Source organism: Aedes albopictus, chromosome 3, assembly GCF_035046485.1.
Source record: "Aedes albopictus strain Foshan chromosome 3, AalbF5, whole genome shotgun sequence".
Classification (NCBI taxonomy): domain Eukaryota; kingdom Metazoa; phylum Arthropoda; class Insecta; order Diptera; family Culicidae; genus Aedes; species Aedes albopictus.
In genome coordinates, this window is record NC_085138.1 from 6,087,823 (window position 1) to 6,105,039 (window position 17,217).

Consider the following 17,217-nt stretch of genomic DNA (forward strand, 5'->3'; position numbering starts at 1 on the left):
TAGTGGAGTTCTTTCCGGGATTGCAGTATTTTCTTCGTAGATTTCTGAAAAATTAGGATAATTCGCCAATTGTTGAACACTACCCAAATGTTGAACAGTTTCTTAAAATTTTATTATAAATCTAATTTAAATCTAAGTAATTTTTGCTCAACGTAAATATATGATGTAGATGTACATGTGTGTCACAATATGCTGCAATTAAGTTACAAAATTATACATATTTTACGTCAAAAATATTGATTGAAAATATTGTACCGCTGATGACACGAAAACTACACAGTTCTTAGGATAAATTTTAAGAAATTACTGTTACGAAATAAGCTTTGCTGGCAAATCGGCCACAAATATCAAAGTCACACCATAGTTACAAGAATTGGAAGGATGTCTTTGACAGTTAAGCATTGTTTAAAACGACATTTTCATTGTAATTTCATTTGAAAAAAATATTTTTCTTATCACATTGTCATTATGCATCTAGGATCCAATGATTGAACACAAGTATAACCTACACGATGTTAGCACGATTGCCAGATTTTTTTCACTTTACCTAACCGTGCATTCCAAGGGATTTCAAGGGCGTTCCAGGGATGTTCCAGAGGGCTTCAAAAAGTTTCCGGGGGTTTTCAGTGGGTTGCAAGAGCGTTCCAGAGGTGTTTCAGATGGATTCAGAGTGTTAAGGTGGTCCCTGGAGTATTCCAGAGGTGTTCCACGGGTTTTCAAGGTATTTAAGTGACGTTCCAGGGATGTTCGAGGGGGTTGAGAGGGTCCCATGGGTTTCCAGGAGTGTTTCAGGGGCTTTAAAAGGCGTTCCTTCCTTCAGTCGTTTACACTTTCAGTCATTTTCTTTGCATCTTGTCATGATTAAAACGATTTCAGTCCACTAGAGCTCTCTTCAAATGAGAAGCGATTCCTTGTCATTTGAATGATTTGCCACGCATATCACTAACTGGGCACAAAAACCCGGAAAAAAATCTGCCAGAGTGAAAAAATATCGGCTGTCGGGTCAAAGTCGGGTCAAATTTTATCAAATGTTGGACCACTGTTGGACCCACATCGGATAACTGTTGGGTCTATATTGAGTTTGGTGGCCAAAATATAAACAGGTCAATGAAAGGTTTATGTCGGGTTATACGTCATCAATTAAGGGAATTGTGGGTAAAATGAACAGGGTGGTGTTTTACAGCAATTAGCGAATTTCTGCATGTTTTAACGATTGAATTCTGTGTGAACACGTAAATTATTATACTTCTGCTGAGTTTGAGCTTAAATTTAAATAAACTACTTGACTATAACGAAAACTTCAAAAACCACGTGAAAAATATGCTCTGATGTAAAATTCAACTTATCTGAATAAGAGATGAACCAGCCTAGGGCTGAAAATCTCTATAATAAAGTAATAATAATAATAATAACTTATCTGAACTAAGGTTCATTCGTATATTTTTCGCAAATTATGAGATGAGTGATGCCATATTCCAATAATGTACTCCAAAAAGATAATATTTAGTTGAAAAAACATAATTAGGTTATGCTTTCAATAAAATTGAAGTAACAACTATTATTATTATTGACTTTTTATTGTGGGGAAATTCAGCCCGAGGCTGGTTCATCCCCGTTTAGGAACAACATTCAAAACCCGACTTGGAGGCAAAAAGAACAGCTGATTCAAACTTTATCCATTTTTATAAAATTTTTTGCAATCTCGGCATATTGAAATCTATAATACATATTATGACACAACTAGAGCAAAAAAATTTGTATGCTTATAAAATAAGAATTTTATCCTAAAAACCGCTTACCGTAAAATGGGGTGTTAAGGGACGGCAATTTTTTTCGTCCCCATTAATTCATGGGTTCTACTTCTTAAAACTTTCAGGGAAAGCAATCCGATCATTGTCTTGCTGCCTGCTACGCATATAGATTACAAAATTTGACGATTTTTTGGTGAAATTGAAGATATTTAACAAAATGTGCGAATTTTTGGAAAAGATGAAAATGGGGTGTTAAGAAATTTAAGGAAATTAATGTTAAAATTATTATATTTCATAGAAAGATAAAAATTGATTAATTGTAAACAGTGACTGTAATATTTCTTGAACATCGCCGAAAAAGATTATCATAGTCCTGAAGGTGCAGAGACATTTTCATTGTCATCTACCTTTGTATATAAGTTTTTTTTTGTTAAAGCCTCGAAATCTGAAAAAAACGTCAATTGTACCTGAGTAGCGTCAATTTATAACAAACACATTATTCACAGAAACTATTTAGAGTAGCCAAATTGAATAGTACAGACTGACCAACAGGTTGTAAACTAAGGATGTGTATTTACAGTTTTTTGTTCACTTAAAAACTCATTTAAATTGAAATGTTTTATATGCAAGCATCATTCGATGGTCCAGGGTGTAAACTGTGTATTCAATGCAGATATTTCTACTCTGGAACATCGCTGATAGATCGTATTTCAGATTTTGAGATATTTTAGCATCCATGAGTCTTCTTCATGAATACTTTCTTTTGCAAGAGTTGGTGGCAGTCTGGTTTACATAATATATGGAGCAAGTGAGTATATTCCACATTTTCAAAAAGCTGTCACGTTTTAACACCAATCATTGAAAATATTTAAATAAGAAAATAGATGGAAAGTCTATTTTGAAGAATACACCTTCGTAAAAACATAACAAAACACCTTAAGAACACAAACATTTGTGAAGAGGAGACTATTGCGGCATTGAGTAAAAATATTTGACCAATTTACTAATTATATGTATCAATCTAACACTTGTTTCTAAAGATCTATAATAATAATAATGAATTTATCATCCATAGCAACTGTTGGGATGCTTATGACTCAAAATGTAATCCGTAACACTTCATTCAGAATAGTTACTGTTGTACAAATCTTCTGAAAACTTCATGATACAAATTAAAAAGTTTTATCAGAAATTTATCCCCTAACACCCCACCAGTTCATGAAACTAGACTTCTTTCACAAAAAATGTCGGTGTTCGAAAACCACCTTAGTAACATCAAATATTTTACCCTAGTTTCGTTTGAAACTAGTTGTAGAACACCGTATGATTACTCACATATTTTTCCTAATAATATTTCTGTAAGGTCAATGTTTCAATGGTAGCGAAATTGAGAAAAAGCAATGTCCTTCTATTTTTGATGTCTAGTGTCCAGTTACAAACGTATTTTCATGAGTGGTAATTCTTATAGTATGCCTTTATTTCCAAAACACATTTGAAGCGAATTTGGTTTGGCGATTTTTCAAAGTAATGTGTGAAGATGAATCCTTGCGTGGATTGAATATACTTATTATCATATGTATGATCAAGAAGAAGTTTAGTAATTATAAAAGAAGGGAGGGATGTAGGATCCTAGCAATCTATGCTTAATATAATATGACATTGATATTGAATACATTATTGTTGTTATACCTTAACGCCGAGTAGATAGTTTCCTTTCACAGTCCCTACACACCCCATGAGTTCTTAACACCCCATTTTACGGTATTTTAGTACATTTATTTCAAATAATTATCCCAGAACATTCCAAATTTTATATTAAAAGTACAAAAGTGTAGCATAGAAAAAAATCTGTTGACCTACACTTGAATATATTCAAATTAAACTTTTTAACTAGTTTTTGAAGACATGTTCATTTTACCCCCATCGATTGTTTATTTTACCCACACTATTTTTCATGACTCTGTTTTCTTGCATTTTTTGTAATGAAAATTATTGCAAGAAAACTTTAATTTTTATCAATATTTTCTTCCAGAACTTTATTACCATCAATACTTTCTTCTAGAATATATTACCATCTACAATATAACAGGGTAAAAAAAAGACTTTGTCATATTTCTATTGGAAGAGACGACACACGCTTAGGGTGTTCATATTATCCCCAATTCCCCTACGAACAAAGCTTGAACCGTTCACAATTAGCGAAAATCGTCCAACATTAGGATGAGCTAGCCTAAGGAAGTGTTCAATATTAAGGTTACGAACTTCCCATACAAATGTTCTATTTTCTCTTAAAAAACGGAATTTAGGGGAATACAAATTCAATGGGAAGTATAAGGAATGAGTGGATCTAGACGTTCACTGCATATTTTTCAACTAAAGTGGAATTACCTATGTGCAAAAAAATAAACGAAAACAAAAATGTCAGTACAAACCGTTCGACAATTGGAGAATTACCCTACTTGCCAGGATTTCTCCATGAATTTATCCTAGAACTTCTGAATATTTTTTTCAAGAGCAGAGCTTATTGAGAAATCACGAAAGGAGCTCCTAGAGGGGTCCAGGCGGGAATTCCTGGAGGAATTCCGGAAGGATCTCCTAAAAACATCCTGACTGAATCGGGAAAGAAATAGTTATTTGTAATTTGTTCCATATTCTATGTTAACTTGTAAATATTTCCGCTATAAAAATCAACATTTTTAGCGCTCTGGCGTAATATGCGCTTATGTCATTCGAACTCATTTTGATTGCTGGCTTTTTGGTCATTAGGGGCGATTAAGTAATAGAGACCTGAACACCACAAAGATCATGGCTTAATACCGGAATCAGGGTGCCCATTCCTAGACAAATATAAGCTATGAAAGCAGCAATGAAGACTGTTAACAAAAAAAAAAAACAAACTGACAAATAAAACGCCATTCCAGGATTGACTGAAGGGCCGAAACCAACAAACGGAACCTCGTCATCCAGTGACCGTTTGAAGTTATCCGTTTTGAATAACCGGACAAATTCGCGTTTGGAGTTGTATTGCATGTACCAATCTGTGATGTCTGTTATTTTAACATTTGTAATGTTCTGTGTATCGTCAAATGACGTCAATACATAAGAATAAATAAATTTTCCTATTTTGTAACAGAACCCCATAAGAAATTCTTGGAAGGATCTTAGAAGAAATTATTGGAAGAATCCTTGAAGAAACTCCTGGAAGAATCTTAGAGGCAGTTCTTGAAAGAATCCAAAAATGAATTCCCGAAGAAGTGCTGAAAGAATCCCGGAAGGAATTCCTAGAGAAATCCCGAAACGAACTTCTGGTATATGCTGGAAGAAACTTCTGATGGAATTTCGGGAGTAAACCTGAAAGGAACTTCTGGAGGAACTTTAAAAGGAACTCCTGAGGAGATTCGAGAAGTTCTTTTAGAGGAATACCCATTGAAATTCCTGGAGAAATTCTAGAAATGGTTTCTGGAGAAATCCCTGAAAAAAAACACTGCTCGAGTGATCCTAGTAGGAATAGGACGCAATCAGTGAAGTACTAGATTGAAAGTAGTGAGCTGGATTTTTGTATGGTGAGATGATCAATTCTCCATTTCTGCAATGAAATGGTGTAAACAGCGTGGGTTATATGATTTCTTTACTTATTTGATGCTGTTTGAGCAAAAGTTTGGATAAATGTGTTGTTGAAGTTGCAAGAAAAAATGATACAACAGTACAGTTATCCAAACTTTTGCGCAAACAGCATCAAATTAGCCAATAAATCATATAACCCACACTGTTTGCACCATTTCATTGTAGAAATGGAGAATGGGGCACGTTCGGTGAAGTACTAAATTTGTAGTAATGAGCTGAATTTTAGTATGGTGAGAAGGTCAGTTCTCCGTTTCTGCAATGAAATGGTGCAAAAAGCGTGGGTAGTATGATTCCTTGCCTAATTTGATGCTGTTTGAGCAAAACTTTGAATAACTATGTTGTTTATGTTGCAAGAAATAGAAAAAACAACAACACTGTTGCCCAAAGTTTTGCTCAAACAGCATCAAATTAGGCAAGGAATCATAATACCCACGCTTTTTGCACCATTTCATTGCATAAACGGAGAATTGACCTTCTCACAATACAAAAATTCAGCTCATTACTACAAATCTAGTACTTCACCGATCTGTCCTATTGATCATCTCACCATACTCAAATCCAGCTCACTACTTTCAATCTAGTACTTCACTGATTGCGTCCTATTCCTCAAAAATACTGGAAAAAATCCTTCAGGAACCTTAGAGTATTTTTTGGACCAGTCAGAGAACAGCAATCAATATTCAGATTATTTCTTACGTGGGCCTGCTCTTCCACAGTTATCAACTGACAGTTTGCTTCTGCATCTTAAATCCCACTTAAAAGCTTTTGCATTCGAACCCTATCGTTTGGTAGATTCAAAGCTTGGCTGCTACCGTCAAACTGATTTGTTGTTCTCAAACTCATAACCACTATCCAAAACAAACTTCAACCCAATTCATTATGTATGATTTATAGGCTCGTGCAATATTCGTCCACTTCAAAATCCAAGCATTTAAGTGGGCTCACATTTGCACCTTAAATATATGCAAACAGACCCCACTTCTCATCGAGCTCCTCGATCAAACCGATCACACATATTCCAAGACATCTTGTCACCTTAAAAAAAAAAACTCTTTCTAGGCCACAAACTCCATTCACCACTTACCAGCCAGCCACCAGTTATTGCACTTCAATCGATCGTCCCACGCGCGCGACTCGCATAACCTCATCGTCGTCGTCAGAACGCTCTTGCTAAGCAGGCGATGACGACACACCTTCTTCACCCTTGCTCAGCTCCAGCTCAGTTCAAGCTGGTGAGACCTACTGCGATCCAGTAGGTATCCACTCGCGCGTTGTTCTACCACCGCGCCGAGTGACCCAAAAATTGATCAATTTTTGCATTCCTGGTCTGAAAGGGGGGCAGGGTAGTGCTTTCATCACAATCTTACCAAGCAGCCACAGCCATCGTGTGGGAGTAATAATGTTTGGAAGGCCTCTTTACCGGTTTCCATATAGAGAGGGGACGAATGAACGAGTCCGATGGACTAACGCGCTAGCAGCGCGCGTATTAATTATCATTTTATTCACATAAAATGCGAAATTTATTGTAATAGTTCGTTAACATGGAATCATGTTAGTTGATAAATTATTTATCAACGGCGGGGAGGATGGGGACGATGGGAAGGTGGTGGGTTCTGGAAACCGGGAGCGAAAAATTGTCATGTAGTTCAATAGTAGTCAAAGGAAGCAGGATGGTGTTGCTTGAGTTGAGTGACTGCTTTGGGCTTTTAGTTGAAGGATTGTACGGCATTTACCCGAACATACTTTCCCCGAAATTGATTTGCTTGATTGATTTTTTCTCTATCATGTATTCGGAACTTTTTTTTAGTACACTCAAACATCTTCATGAAACAAAGAGATTATGGTTGCTATTTGTTATTTATACATACTAGCCTGGTTCAAAAAATCTTTTTTGCTTCACACCGCTTATTCGATTCATAACCACATCCTAAGCCTTCTCCCAAAAAATGAGCTGATTTGGTTGAAAATTGAGAGTGCATTTTGGGAAAAGGACGTTTTTTATTCAATTAACCGTAGCGTTTCCCCAAGTGCCCTAGAATGTTAGTTGACCCTTGGTAATCCTAGGCTGCTCTATCAGCTACAACTTTGCCGAAGAACGCATTCAAATCGGACGCCTCATTAATTAGTTATCGATTTTTATCCAACTGCAGAAACATTAACCGTGATCGTTCTGCTTCCCAGCAGGCAACACTGTTGCGCATGACGTCAAGGCACACATAAATCATGGCTACTATGTTTCAAGGTTAATTGCAGCGATTTCTCCCAGAATTTCTACAAAACTGGGATTTCTAATTAATTCCAGGAAGGATTTTCCTTGGGTTTTCTGCTAGAGTTTCCCCTGAATTTCTTCCAGAGGTCCCAGTGCCCTTTTCTCAAATTTCTCAAAGAAATTATCACGAGCTTACGAGTTTTTGCCGAAATATTTCTTAATGATTTTCGCGGGATTTATCATGGAGTCTCATTTGATATTTCATCCAGTGTGTTGGTACCGGAATGATTCTCAAAGTTTACTAGAATTTATCTTGGAATTCCTCTCCATATTTCATCCGGGACTCATTCAGAGGATTTGGGATTCATATAAGAGTTATAGTTAATATTTCTTATGGAGTTCTTTTCGCGATTCCTTGCAGTGTTTTTATTCTAGGTTTTCCCCTTAATTGTTTTTGAAATATGTTGATGTGATCGTCCTAATATTTTTTTAAAGATTTTTCCAGGGTATATCCCCGTGTTCTTCTCTGTGTTCTACCAAAAACAGTCCCTGGTTTCCTTGGGTGTTCCTTTTGGAATTTGTCTAATAGGTATTCCGGGAGTTTTTGTTTGAATTTTCCAGGAGTTTTTCTCAGCATACGTCATTAGATAACCTACAAAATTTCTTGTACGGAACTCCCGGAGTATTATCGGAAGAAATCGTGATGGAATCCAGCGAAGAATTTTGAGAAGAACTGTTGCAGACATCGGAAGAAACTCCAAGAAAAAACTGGAACGGTGTCCGGCCATTTGGCCAAATGCCGTTTGGCCGAATTATTATCAAAAGATTTTTCCTTCTTCGAATCATAGGCTGTTCTTTTCGAATTATACTGAAATAGGAAACAGTGGCATGATCACTTAAGTTCATCATATCTTTTTCGGCCAAACGGCATTCGGCCAAATGGCAGTTGGCCAAACAGCGGGGCTGGAAACCTTTGAGAGAAATTTCCAGACGAACTACGGTTGAAATCTGACAAAAATCTCAAATGTAGACAAAAAAAAATCTAAATTTGTTAAATTAACAAATTGAGAGATACCTAAATTTGTGGAAAAAAAAAACACTTGTTTCGATGGGATTCGAACCCTTGACTCTGCATCGATAGTCCGGTGCTAACTAAGCCACAGAACAAGCTACCTTTTGTTACTATGCAAAACAAATTGTAGAATTTTGTTAGGATCTTCGTAAGGAATCCCTCGAGAACCTACGGAAAGTATTCCTACCCGAGCAGAGGAAAATATCAAAATAATAACAACGAAATCACAAAACCTGTTTTTATATCTCGGTTTGTTATTATTAACTTATTAAGTCATCACCGTTCCATAACATGTTCTGTTGGGCAATCTAATTTTGTTATGATCGTGCTCTTGGTATATTTTCTTTAAATTACATTTCAATAACATGTTTTGTTGTAGCACAAGTTCAGTTATTATTGTGTCATTGAGACTGACCAAATATTTGATCATTAATATTACAACATAACTAACTTTGTAATCAAAACTACACCATTCGAGATTTTCGTTGTTCACAGCATTCCATGAGGAACTGTAAGAGAAAATATTATGTTATCATCAGTTCCTCTTCTTACTGACATTACGTTTTAACTGTGACAGTGCCAACTTATCAGCCTTTTGTTTATAAGCACTTTGAAAAGTATACCTTTTTTTTTGTCCCAGTTACAGTTAGGTATGAATACGAAAATAGAGAGTGTAATAGAGTGTTCGCCATTTTATGAAACATTTTGGATCAACTGGTGGGATTCAACGACGAACAACATATTTTCGACAAAAATGTAAAAAAATAAGTCATCAAGAACTCTGTTCACGCACAACGTGAATCTTGCACCAGTCTAACTGCTCGAATCAAAATGTTCTAGTGTACTCGTTCTATCTCATAACTTTTCTCAGTCCATCGCAGCCTCCGATGATGCTGCCGATAGCGATCTGAACTGTAGGTAGATTTTGCTTCATTTTACTGTCCACTCATCTTCCCGCTTTACGACAAAAAGACGAAGTGTAGATCAGATTTGTTAGTTAGTTACGTTTCGCACGCGCAATAAACCACATCACCCGAACCTCGTTGTACAAAGTGATTCTACGGAGTAATAAAGTTGTGTCGTTCCTCAAACTCCAATCAAGGGCACTGATTCCCCAATTCGAAAACCCTGATCGCGGCAACATAAAAATCTGGTCCTTCGAGCCGGATCAAGGACTGTCGGGAACAGTGTTTGCGATTCGCGGTCATTTCGGAGTGATTTTCGTGTGAAAAAAGTGCAAACGGACATTAGTGAAAGTGATCAAAAGACTCAAGTGACACGGACACTAGTGACGAAGATAACGTGATCAACGGTCACGAAAGAAAGTGGATCGAGAAAAGAACTTCTAACTGAAAACGAACTGTGAGCTGAGAAATTATCGAACATTCATGTGTGAAGTGCGGTTTCGGCGATAATTAGCAATAAAAGTGATAGTGAAAACCACATTTGACCTACGCGGGAACAACGTTGGATGCTGCGGTCACCATCGAGAAGCGTCGGTCTATTGTGCTATTCATCACCCCGTCCCATTGTCGTCGTTGCTGTGGCTTGGGTATCGAAAAGTGGCGTGGCTTGGGTTCTCTCTCTACCCCAACCGAGACTGTAAGTACACTTGCATGTGCATGTGACCCGAGTGGCAAGATATACCAAAAGTAAGATCAGTGCGTTGACTTACTAATTTTTTCGCAATTTTGCATGACTCGAGTGGTTTCGGACGTGAGCATTTTTTGGAATTTTGGGTGCTATTTGGCATTGTGAAGGCACGTGTGTGGAAACGCGGTTCACTTCGATTGTTCTAGTGCTGCTTTGTTCTATTAAAAAATGGCTTCGGAACTCAAAAAGCTTACCAAGCAGGAGCGATTTTGCGTGGATTCTCTCAACAATCTTGCTAAGAATATTGGGAAATATGAGGATTCAGATCTCGATGCGCTTGAAGGTTGGCAGGAATATTTAGAGGAAATTTATGGCGAGTTTAAACGAGTCAGGTTAGAGTTGGAGTTGTCCGAAGATTTTCGTAAAGCACTAGAGCAATCAATGCAATTGGAAGAAGGTTCATCTGAACAGTTGGATCTTACAATTAAGGCCACACGTGCTGAAGTCGAGCTCACGTATTTGAAGATCAAAGGGTTTCTGAAATCAAAACTACAAAAACCAAGTACGTCAAACACTATTGCTACCCAACAAATTGTACAACCAGTGAACAGTGTCCAGTCTAGAGTTAAGCTGCCGGAAATAAAACTTCCGCATTTCGATGGATCCATTCGGGATTGGCCTACATTCCGAGACACTTTCAAATCGCTGATTGATTCTACTCCTCAGCTCAGCAATGTAGACAAATTTTCGTACTTAGTCTCGTCCCTTTCGAAAGAAGCAAAACGTGTAATCGAAGTTATTGAGGTTACATCAGCAAACTATTGTGTAGCGTGGGAACTATTAGAAAAGAGGTACGAGAACAAATACCTCATTGTTAAAGCGTACATCGATGCGCTATTCAATGTCGAGCCTATGAAAAGGGAGTGCTATGACTCTCTCAACAAGCTCATCGATGAATACGAACGTAACCTTCGAATGCTCGAGAAGGTTGGTGAGCACCCGGAGGACTGGAGCACACTTCTCGTTTTCATGCTCAGTTCAAGGCTTGACATCGCTACCATGCGTCACTGGGAGACGCATAGAAGATCCACTAATGTTCCTACGTACCAAGAACTGATCGATTTCTTGAGAAGTCACAGTTTGATCCTGCAATCTGTAGCAGCTTCGAAACCTCGATCTAGTGAACCTACCCGTACAACTTCCTCAACTCGTAACGCCTCCTCCAAACTAACCTCGGCGCATTCCGCCATATCGTCGTCGCAGAAATACTGCGTTTTCTGCAAGCAATCCTCTCATTCGCCCTTCCATTGTGAAGCCTTTCGGAAGATGACCGCTACCGAGCGGTTCGAATCAACCAAAAAGAATTCGCTGTGCATCAACTGCCTTTCTCCTTCCCATCAAATGAAGAACTGTTCGAGTGGAGCCTGTCGAGTGTGCAACCAAAAACATCATACGATGCTGCATCAACGAACCAATCAACCCTCTACTAGCCAACCAACCCAAACCCAACCATCGAAGTCGTCGTCGTCGCCTGGTTCACAGTCATCCTTTTCGCCGTCCGCTCAAACAAACCACTCGCAGTCCTCTCATGCAAGCAAGCCCTCAACTTCGTCTATTGAGAACCAAGCCCCCACAATCTCTGCCCTTTCGACCCAATACGCCTCATCGTCGCTCACCAAACAACATCATCGTGTTCCTTCAACGGTGCTGCTGTCTACAGCTCTGGTCAAAGTCTTTGATCCATCGGGAAAATCCTTGTGGGCCAGAGCTCTGCTGGACTCCGGATCCCAGCTGAATTTCGTATCGGAGCAACTCGTCCAGAAGCTGAAGCTGAAACGATCCAAAGATTTTCTTCCTATCAGCGGTGTTGGATTGTCGTCTACCTCTTCCAAATATTCGGTCGTCGCTCGTATCCAATCCCACCACGCAGACTTCGAGACCACTTGGAGATTCCATGTCCTTTCGAGGATTACAATGGAGTTACCAACACAAGCAGTGGATGTATCCAGCCTTCAGTTACCTTCGGACATTGTTCTTGCTGACCCTTCGTTCGGGGAACCCGGTCCAATCGACCTAATTTTCGGCGCAGAGAATTTCTTTGATTTGATGCGAGAAGGTCAAGTCAAAACTGGCCCCTATCAACCCAGCCTACAAAATACGGCACTAGGATGGGTAGTATCAGGGAAGGTCCAGTCAGGAATCGTACAATCTTCGGTCGTCAACCTTGCCTATTCCACTGCAACCATCGAAGAACAACTAGCTCGATTCTGGGAGATCGAGTCTTGCCAAACTAGTAGCACTTTGTCGTTGGAAGAAACTGCCTGTGAGGAGCACTTTGCCAAAACAACTACCCAGGATTCAACTGGTCGATTTGTCGTTGCTCTTCCAAAACGTGAGACAGCCTTTGCAAAACTTGGCAGTTCAAAAGTCGTTGCTACTCGTCGGTTCCTGTCCCTTGAACGTCGGCTCAACGCTGATCCTCAACTGAAGCAAGCATACACAGCGTTCATCAACGAGTACGCGGAGCTCGGTCACATGAAGCTAGTGGACAATCTAGAAACGCAGCTACCAACCTACTTTCTACCACACCATTGTGTTGTCAGACCAGACAGCATTACTACAAAGCTGAGAGTGGTCTTCGACGCATCTTGCGCAACGGATACAGGAGTGTCGCTGAATGACACTCTCATGGTGGGTCCACAAGTGCAAGACGATCTTGTCACCATTATCTTGCGCTTTCGCATTCCACAGTTTGCCATCATCTCCGACATCGAGAAGATGTATAGGCAAATTGGAATGAACCCGAACGATCAGATGCTTCAACTGATCCTTTGGAGAGATTCTCCTTCAGAACCAATCCGGACATACCAACTCACAACCGTGACGTATGGTACATCGTCCGCTCCGTACCTCGCAACAAAATGTCTGCAAACACTCGCTGAAATCGGATCGACAAGCCATCCAGCAGCAGCTGCTGTCGTGGGCAAGGATTTTTATATGGATGATCTGCTCACTGGTGTCAACAGTATCGAAGAAGGTCAGGAACTTGTACAGCAGCTACTCCAGTTGATGAATTCGGCTGGACTACAACTTCGTAAGTGGGCATCCAATTGTCCACAGATTCTTGAAGTCGTCCCTGAACACTTAAGGGATGAGCGTACACTTCTCGATCTCGAAGCAGCTTCTCCGGTTAAAACTCTCGGCCTGCAATGGAACACTCGCACGGACGAATTCTGCTTTGAGGTGCCGAAGCACAGTGATGTCTACCCTATAACCAAGCGCATCGTTCTTTCGGATATCGCTCGGCTCTTCGATCCACTGGGACTTGTTGGTCCAGTGGTAGTGCAAGCGAAGCTGTTCATGCAACAATTGTGGAGAGAAGGAAAAACCTGGGACGATGAACTCAGTGACTCTGCTCAACAACTTTGGGCAGAATTTCGACAAAACTTGCAGGACATAGCGAACTTAAGCGTTCCACGGTGGGTACTTGCTACTCCAAGTGTAGTTTCTGTTGAACTACATGGGTTTTGTGACGCCTCAACTCGCGCCTATGGTGCCTGCATCTACGTAAGGACAGTTGCATCGAACGGAGATGTCTTCGCAAACCTGCTCACTGCAAAATCCAAGGTGGCTCCACTTGGAAACTCGAAACGAAACCCAACCATAAGTCTGCCGCGTCTAGAGCTCTCTGGCGCGCTTCTTCTAAGCCACCTCTTCGAAAAGGTCGAATCCAGCACCAGTCTCCATGCCAGGAGTTTCTTCTGGACGGATTCAACGATAGTCTACCATTGGCTATCCTCTAACCCATCTCGTTGGAAAACGTTCGTGGCAAACCGGGTGTCGGAGATCCAACGAATCACTGCCAAAGGAATCTGGGCACACGTGCCTGGTCTAGAAAACCCAGCGGACGTCATTTCCAGAGGAATGCCTCCAAACGAACTAAAAGATTTCACCCCTTGGTGGAATGGACCCGACTGGCTTCGACAGCCCTCTCGTTTCTGGCCATCGCTTACTGCTCCTGTTCACGAAGAATTCCCGCCTGACCAGCTCGAAGAACGTATCGTAGCACTGCCAGCACAAATCATCCAGCCAAACGAATTGTTTTTGCTGTATTCATCGTTCACGAAGTTGGTACGCATCGTAGCTATCATTCTTCGGTTTCGCCACAACTCAAACCCTCAGAATCGGGACGAGAAACGAACGGGGTTCCTATCTGCAGTCGAACTAGTTCAAAGTACAGAACAGCTAGTGAAGATCGCTCAGGAAGAAAGGTTTCCTCACGATATCGCGGATGTGCTTCGCTATGGGCAGGTCAAAAGGAATTCGCGGTTGAAAATGCTTCTTCCACACCTGGCGAATGGCATATTGCGTGTCGGTGGCCGGCTGAGGAACGCTCCAGTGCCGTACAACCAACGACATCCTATGATTCTGCCGGACAAGCATCCACTGACTGACCTGATCCTGAAGTTCTACCACCTCAACAACCTCCACGCTGGACCCCAGCTGATAACAGCTGCAGTTAGGGAACGATTCTGGCCACTTCGTATTCGCGACCAAGCGCGACAAGTGGTACATTCGTGTCTAAGATGTTTCCGCTGCAAACCTGACGTCATGGAACAGCTCATGGGCGAACTACCAACAGAACGAGTTACGCCTACGCTACCATTCCTTCGCTCTGGAGTGGACTACTGTGGGCCCTTCTTCTATCGTACAAGCAGAAAAGGGGCTCCTACCAAGTGTTACGTCGCCATTTTCGTCTGCATGGTGACAAAAGCTGTTCATGTCGAATGTGTAGCAGATTTGTCCACAAGTTCTTTCATCGCCGCCCTGAGACGTTTCGTTGCCCGGCGAGGGAAGCCACAATTAATCGAGTGCGATAACGCGCTAAATTTCAGAGGTGCCAAGCGTGAGCTGGACGAGCTTGTCCGTCTCTTTGGCACTCAACAACACCAGCATCTCGTAACCAGTAGATGTGCTGAAGATGGTATCTCGTTCAAGTTCATACCACCGAGATCCCCAAATTTCGGTGGCCTTTGGGAGGCCGCTGTCAAATCTCTCAAGAAGCATCTTCGTAGCACTCTACTGAACACTATTCTGTCGCTGGATGAATTTCTAACTCTCCTCACACAAACTGAAGCCTGTCTCAATTCTCGTCCACTGACCCAGCTCACTGCAGATCCAAACGACCTCGAGGTGCTCACCCCAGGGCATTTTCTGGTCCATCGTCCACTCATCGCAATACCCGAGCCAAGCCTGGCTGATGTTCCGATGAATAGGCTCGACCGGTATCAGCAGACCCAGGAATACGTTCGTCGGATATGGAAGCAGTGGCAGTCCGAATACCTTTCTGGACTGCAGCCTCGAACTCGTTGGACTCACCAGCGGGACAACATCAAAGTGGGTACAATGGTCTTGCTGAAGGACGACAACCTTCCACCGATGAAGTGGAGACTAGGACGAGTGACGCAGGTGTTCAGAGGAGACGACAACTTCGTTCGAGTGGTGGCAGTTCGGACAAAGGACGGCGAGTTCCGGCGTGCCATTACAAAGATCTGCGTGTTACCAATCCAGCAACCCGGCGGAGATCCATCCGCTGACGAACCAGAAGGAAATTAGAACCCTTCCGACGATCGCAGTGTCTAACTCTGCGCAACGCTGGGGGGGGTCGAAAGACCTCCCATCCATGTAAGTCTTTGTATTTTATTGAATTTCTAAAAAGCTAATGGAATGTTTCATCCCCCATATCCGCCTGCGATGACGACGTCTGCAACCACTACGAGCTTCGACCTACTGCTGTCCAACGTTCTGATGCTGTATCCAATCGCATTCACTCTATGTCGGAGAGACGAGTGGTTCTGCAACAGGAGAAGCTAGGATCAAAGGAAGCAAGGTTCGACTCGTGCTTGGACTCAACTCTAAACCGAAGGAGGTCTCGTCACACTCAACCAGTGGTTCAATTCGTCCTCGAAGGAAGGTCATTCTACGATGCACAAGTACGCTCAGTAGCTTGGTGCCAACGGTCATCGTCCGTTTATCGGACCCGCGGAGGCCGGTAGCCTCCAACCCAGTTAAGTGTTGTTTTTGTTCTCAAATATTGTTGAAAAAGCCGCCTATGTTTTGTTCCAGAGAATGACCAGCCAGCGAGGGTGTCGACGAGGACCATCCACCCGTACAAGATCACGTGAGACGAAGAGACGACTCCTGCACCATCAAACAACTGCAAGCCAAGCACGGTCGAGGTCACTATGTGTTTCCGACAACGCACATGGCCATCGACGAAGATCCCACGAGCAGATGTAAACAACCCGATCGCGAGAGGATCCCGACAGCAGACGAAGTCAGTCGCAGCGAAGACTCGGACACTACAATACAAGATCATCCAACAACCAGTGACGTCATCCGAAGAGTGACGATAACGAACATAATATCTAAAGTGAATTCCGAATAATGAATTGCAAAGTGAAATCGCTTAGAATAAGTGTAGTATAAGGACAGTTAAACCAACGAGCATTGAACTTCCATCGATAGATTAGAGCTAGGGTATTAGTAGTTAAAAAGCCCCTTTTTAACGGTGGCCGGTATGTTCACGCACAACGTGAATCTTGCACCAGTCTAACTGCTCGAATCAAAATGTTCTAGTGTACTCGTTCTATCTCATAACTTTTCTCAGTCCATCGCAGCCTCCGATGATGCTGCCGATAGCGATCTGAACTGTAGGTAGATTTTGCTTCATTTTACTGTCCACTCATCTTCCCGCTTTACGACAAAAAGACGAAGTGTAGATCAGATTTGTTAGTTAGTTACGTTTCGCACGCGCAATAAACCACATCACCCGAACCTCGTTGTACAAAGTGATTCTACGGAGTAATAAAGTTGTGTCGTTCCTCAAACTCCAATCAAGGGCACTGATTCCCCAATTCGAAAACCCTGATCGCGGCAACAAACTCCATTGATTATTTTTAGACATT

The 17,217-nt window shown here is 41.4% G+C and overlaps 2 protein-coding genes across 14 annotated transcripts in view; both read left to right on the top strand.

The window, feature by feature from the left end:
- The window catches only part of LOC109432457 (uncharacterized protein CG43867), a 917,308-nt gene that overhangs the window by 81,723 nt on the left and 818,368 nt on the right, over nucleotides 1-17,217 (top strand). The window lies entirely within an intron of this gene.
- On the top strand, nucleotides 10,691-15,865 carry LOC134290118 (uncharacterized). The gene has a single exon (XM_062857155.1). It carries the CDS (start codon nucleotides 10,691-10,693, stop codon nucleotides 15,863-15,865), a length of 5,175 nt encoding a protein of 1,724 aa, XP_062713139.1.

Coding starts and splice junctions, on each gene's coding strand:
- LOC134290118 (XM_062857155.1), top strand. CDS start 10,691: ATGCAATTGGAAGAAGGTTCATCTGAACAGTTGGATCTTACAATTAAG.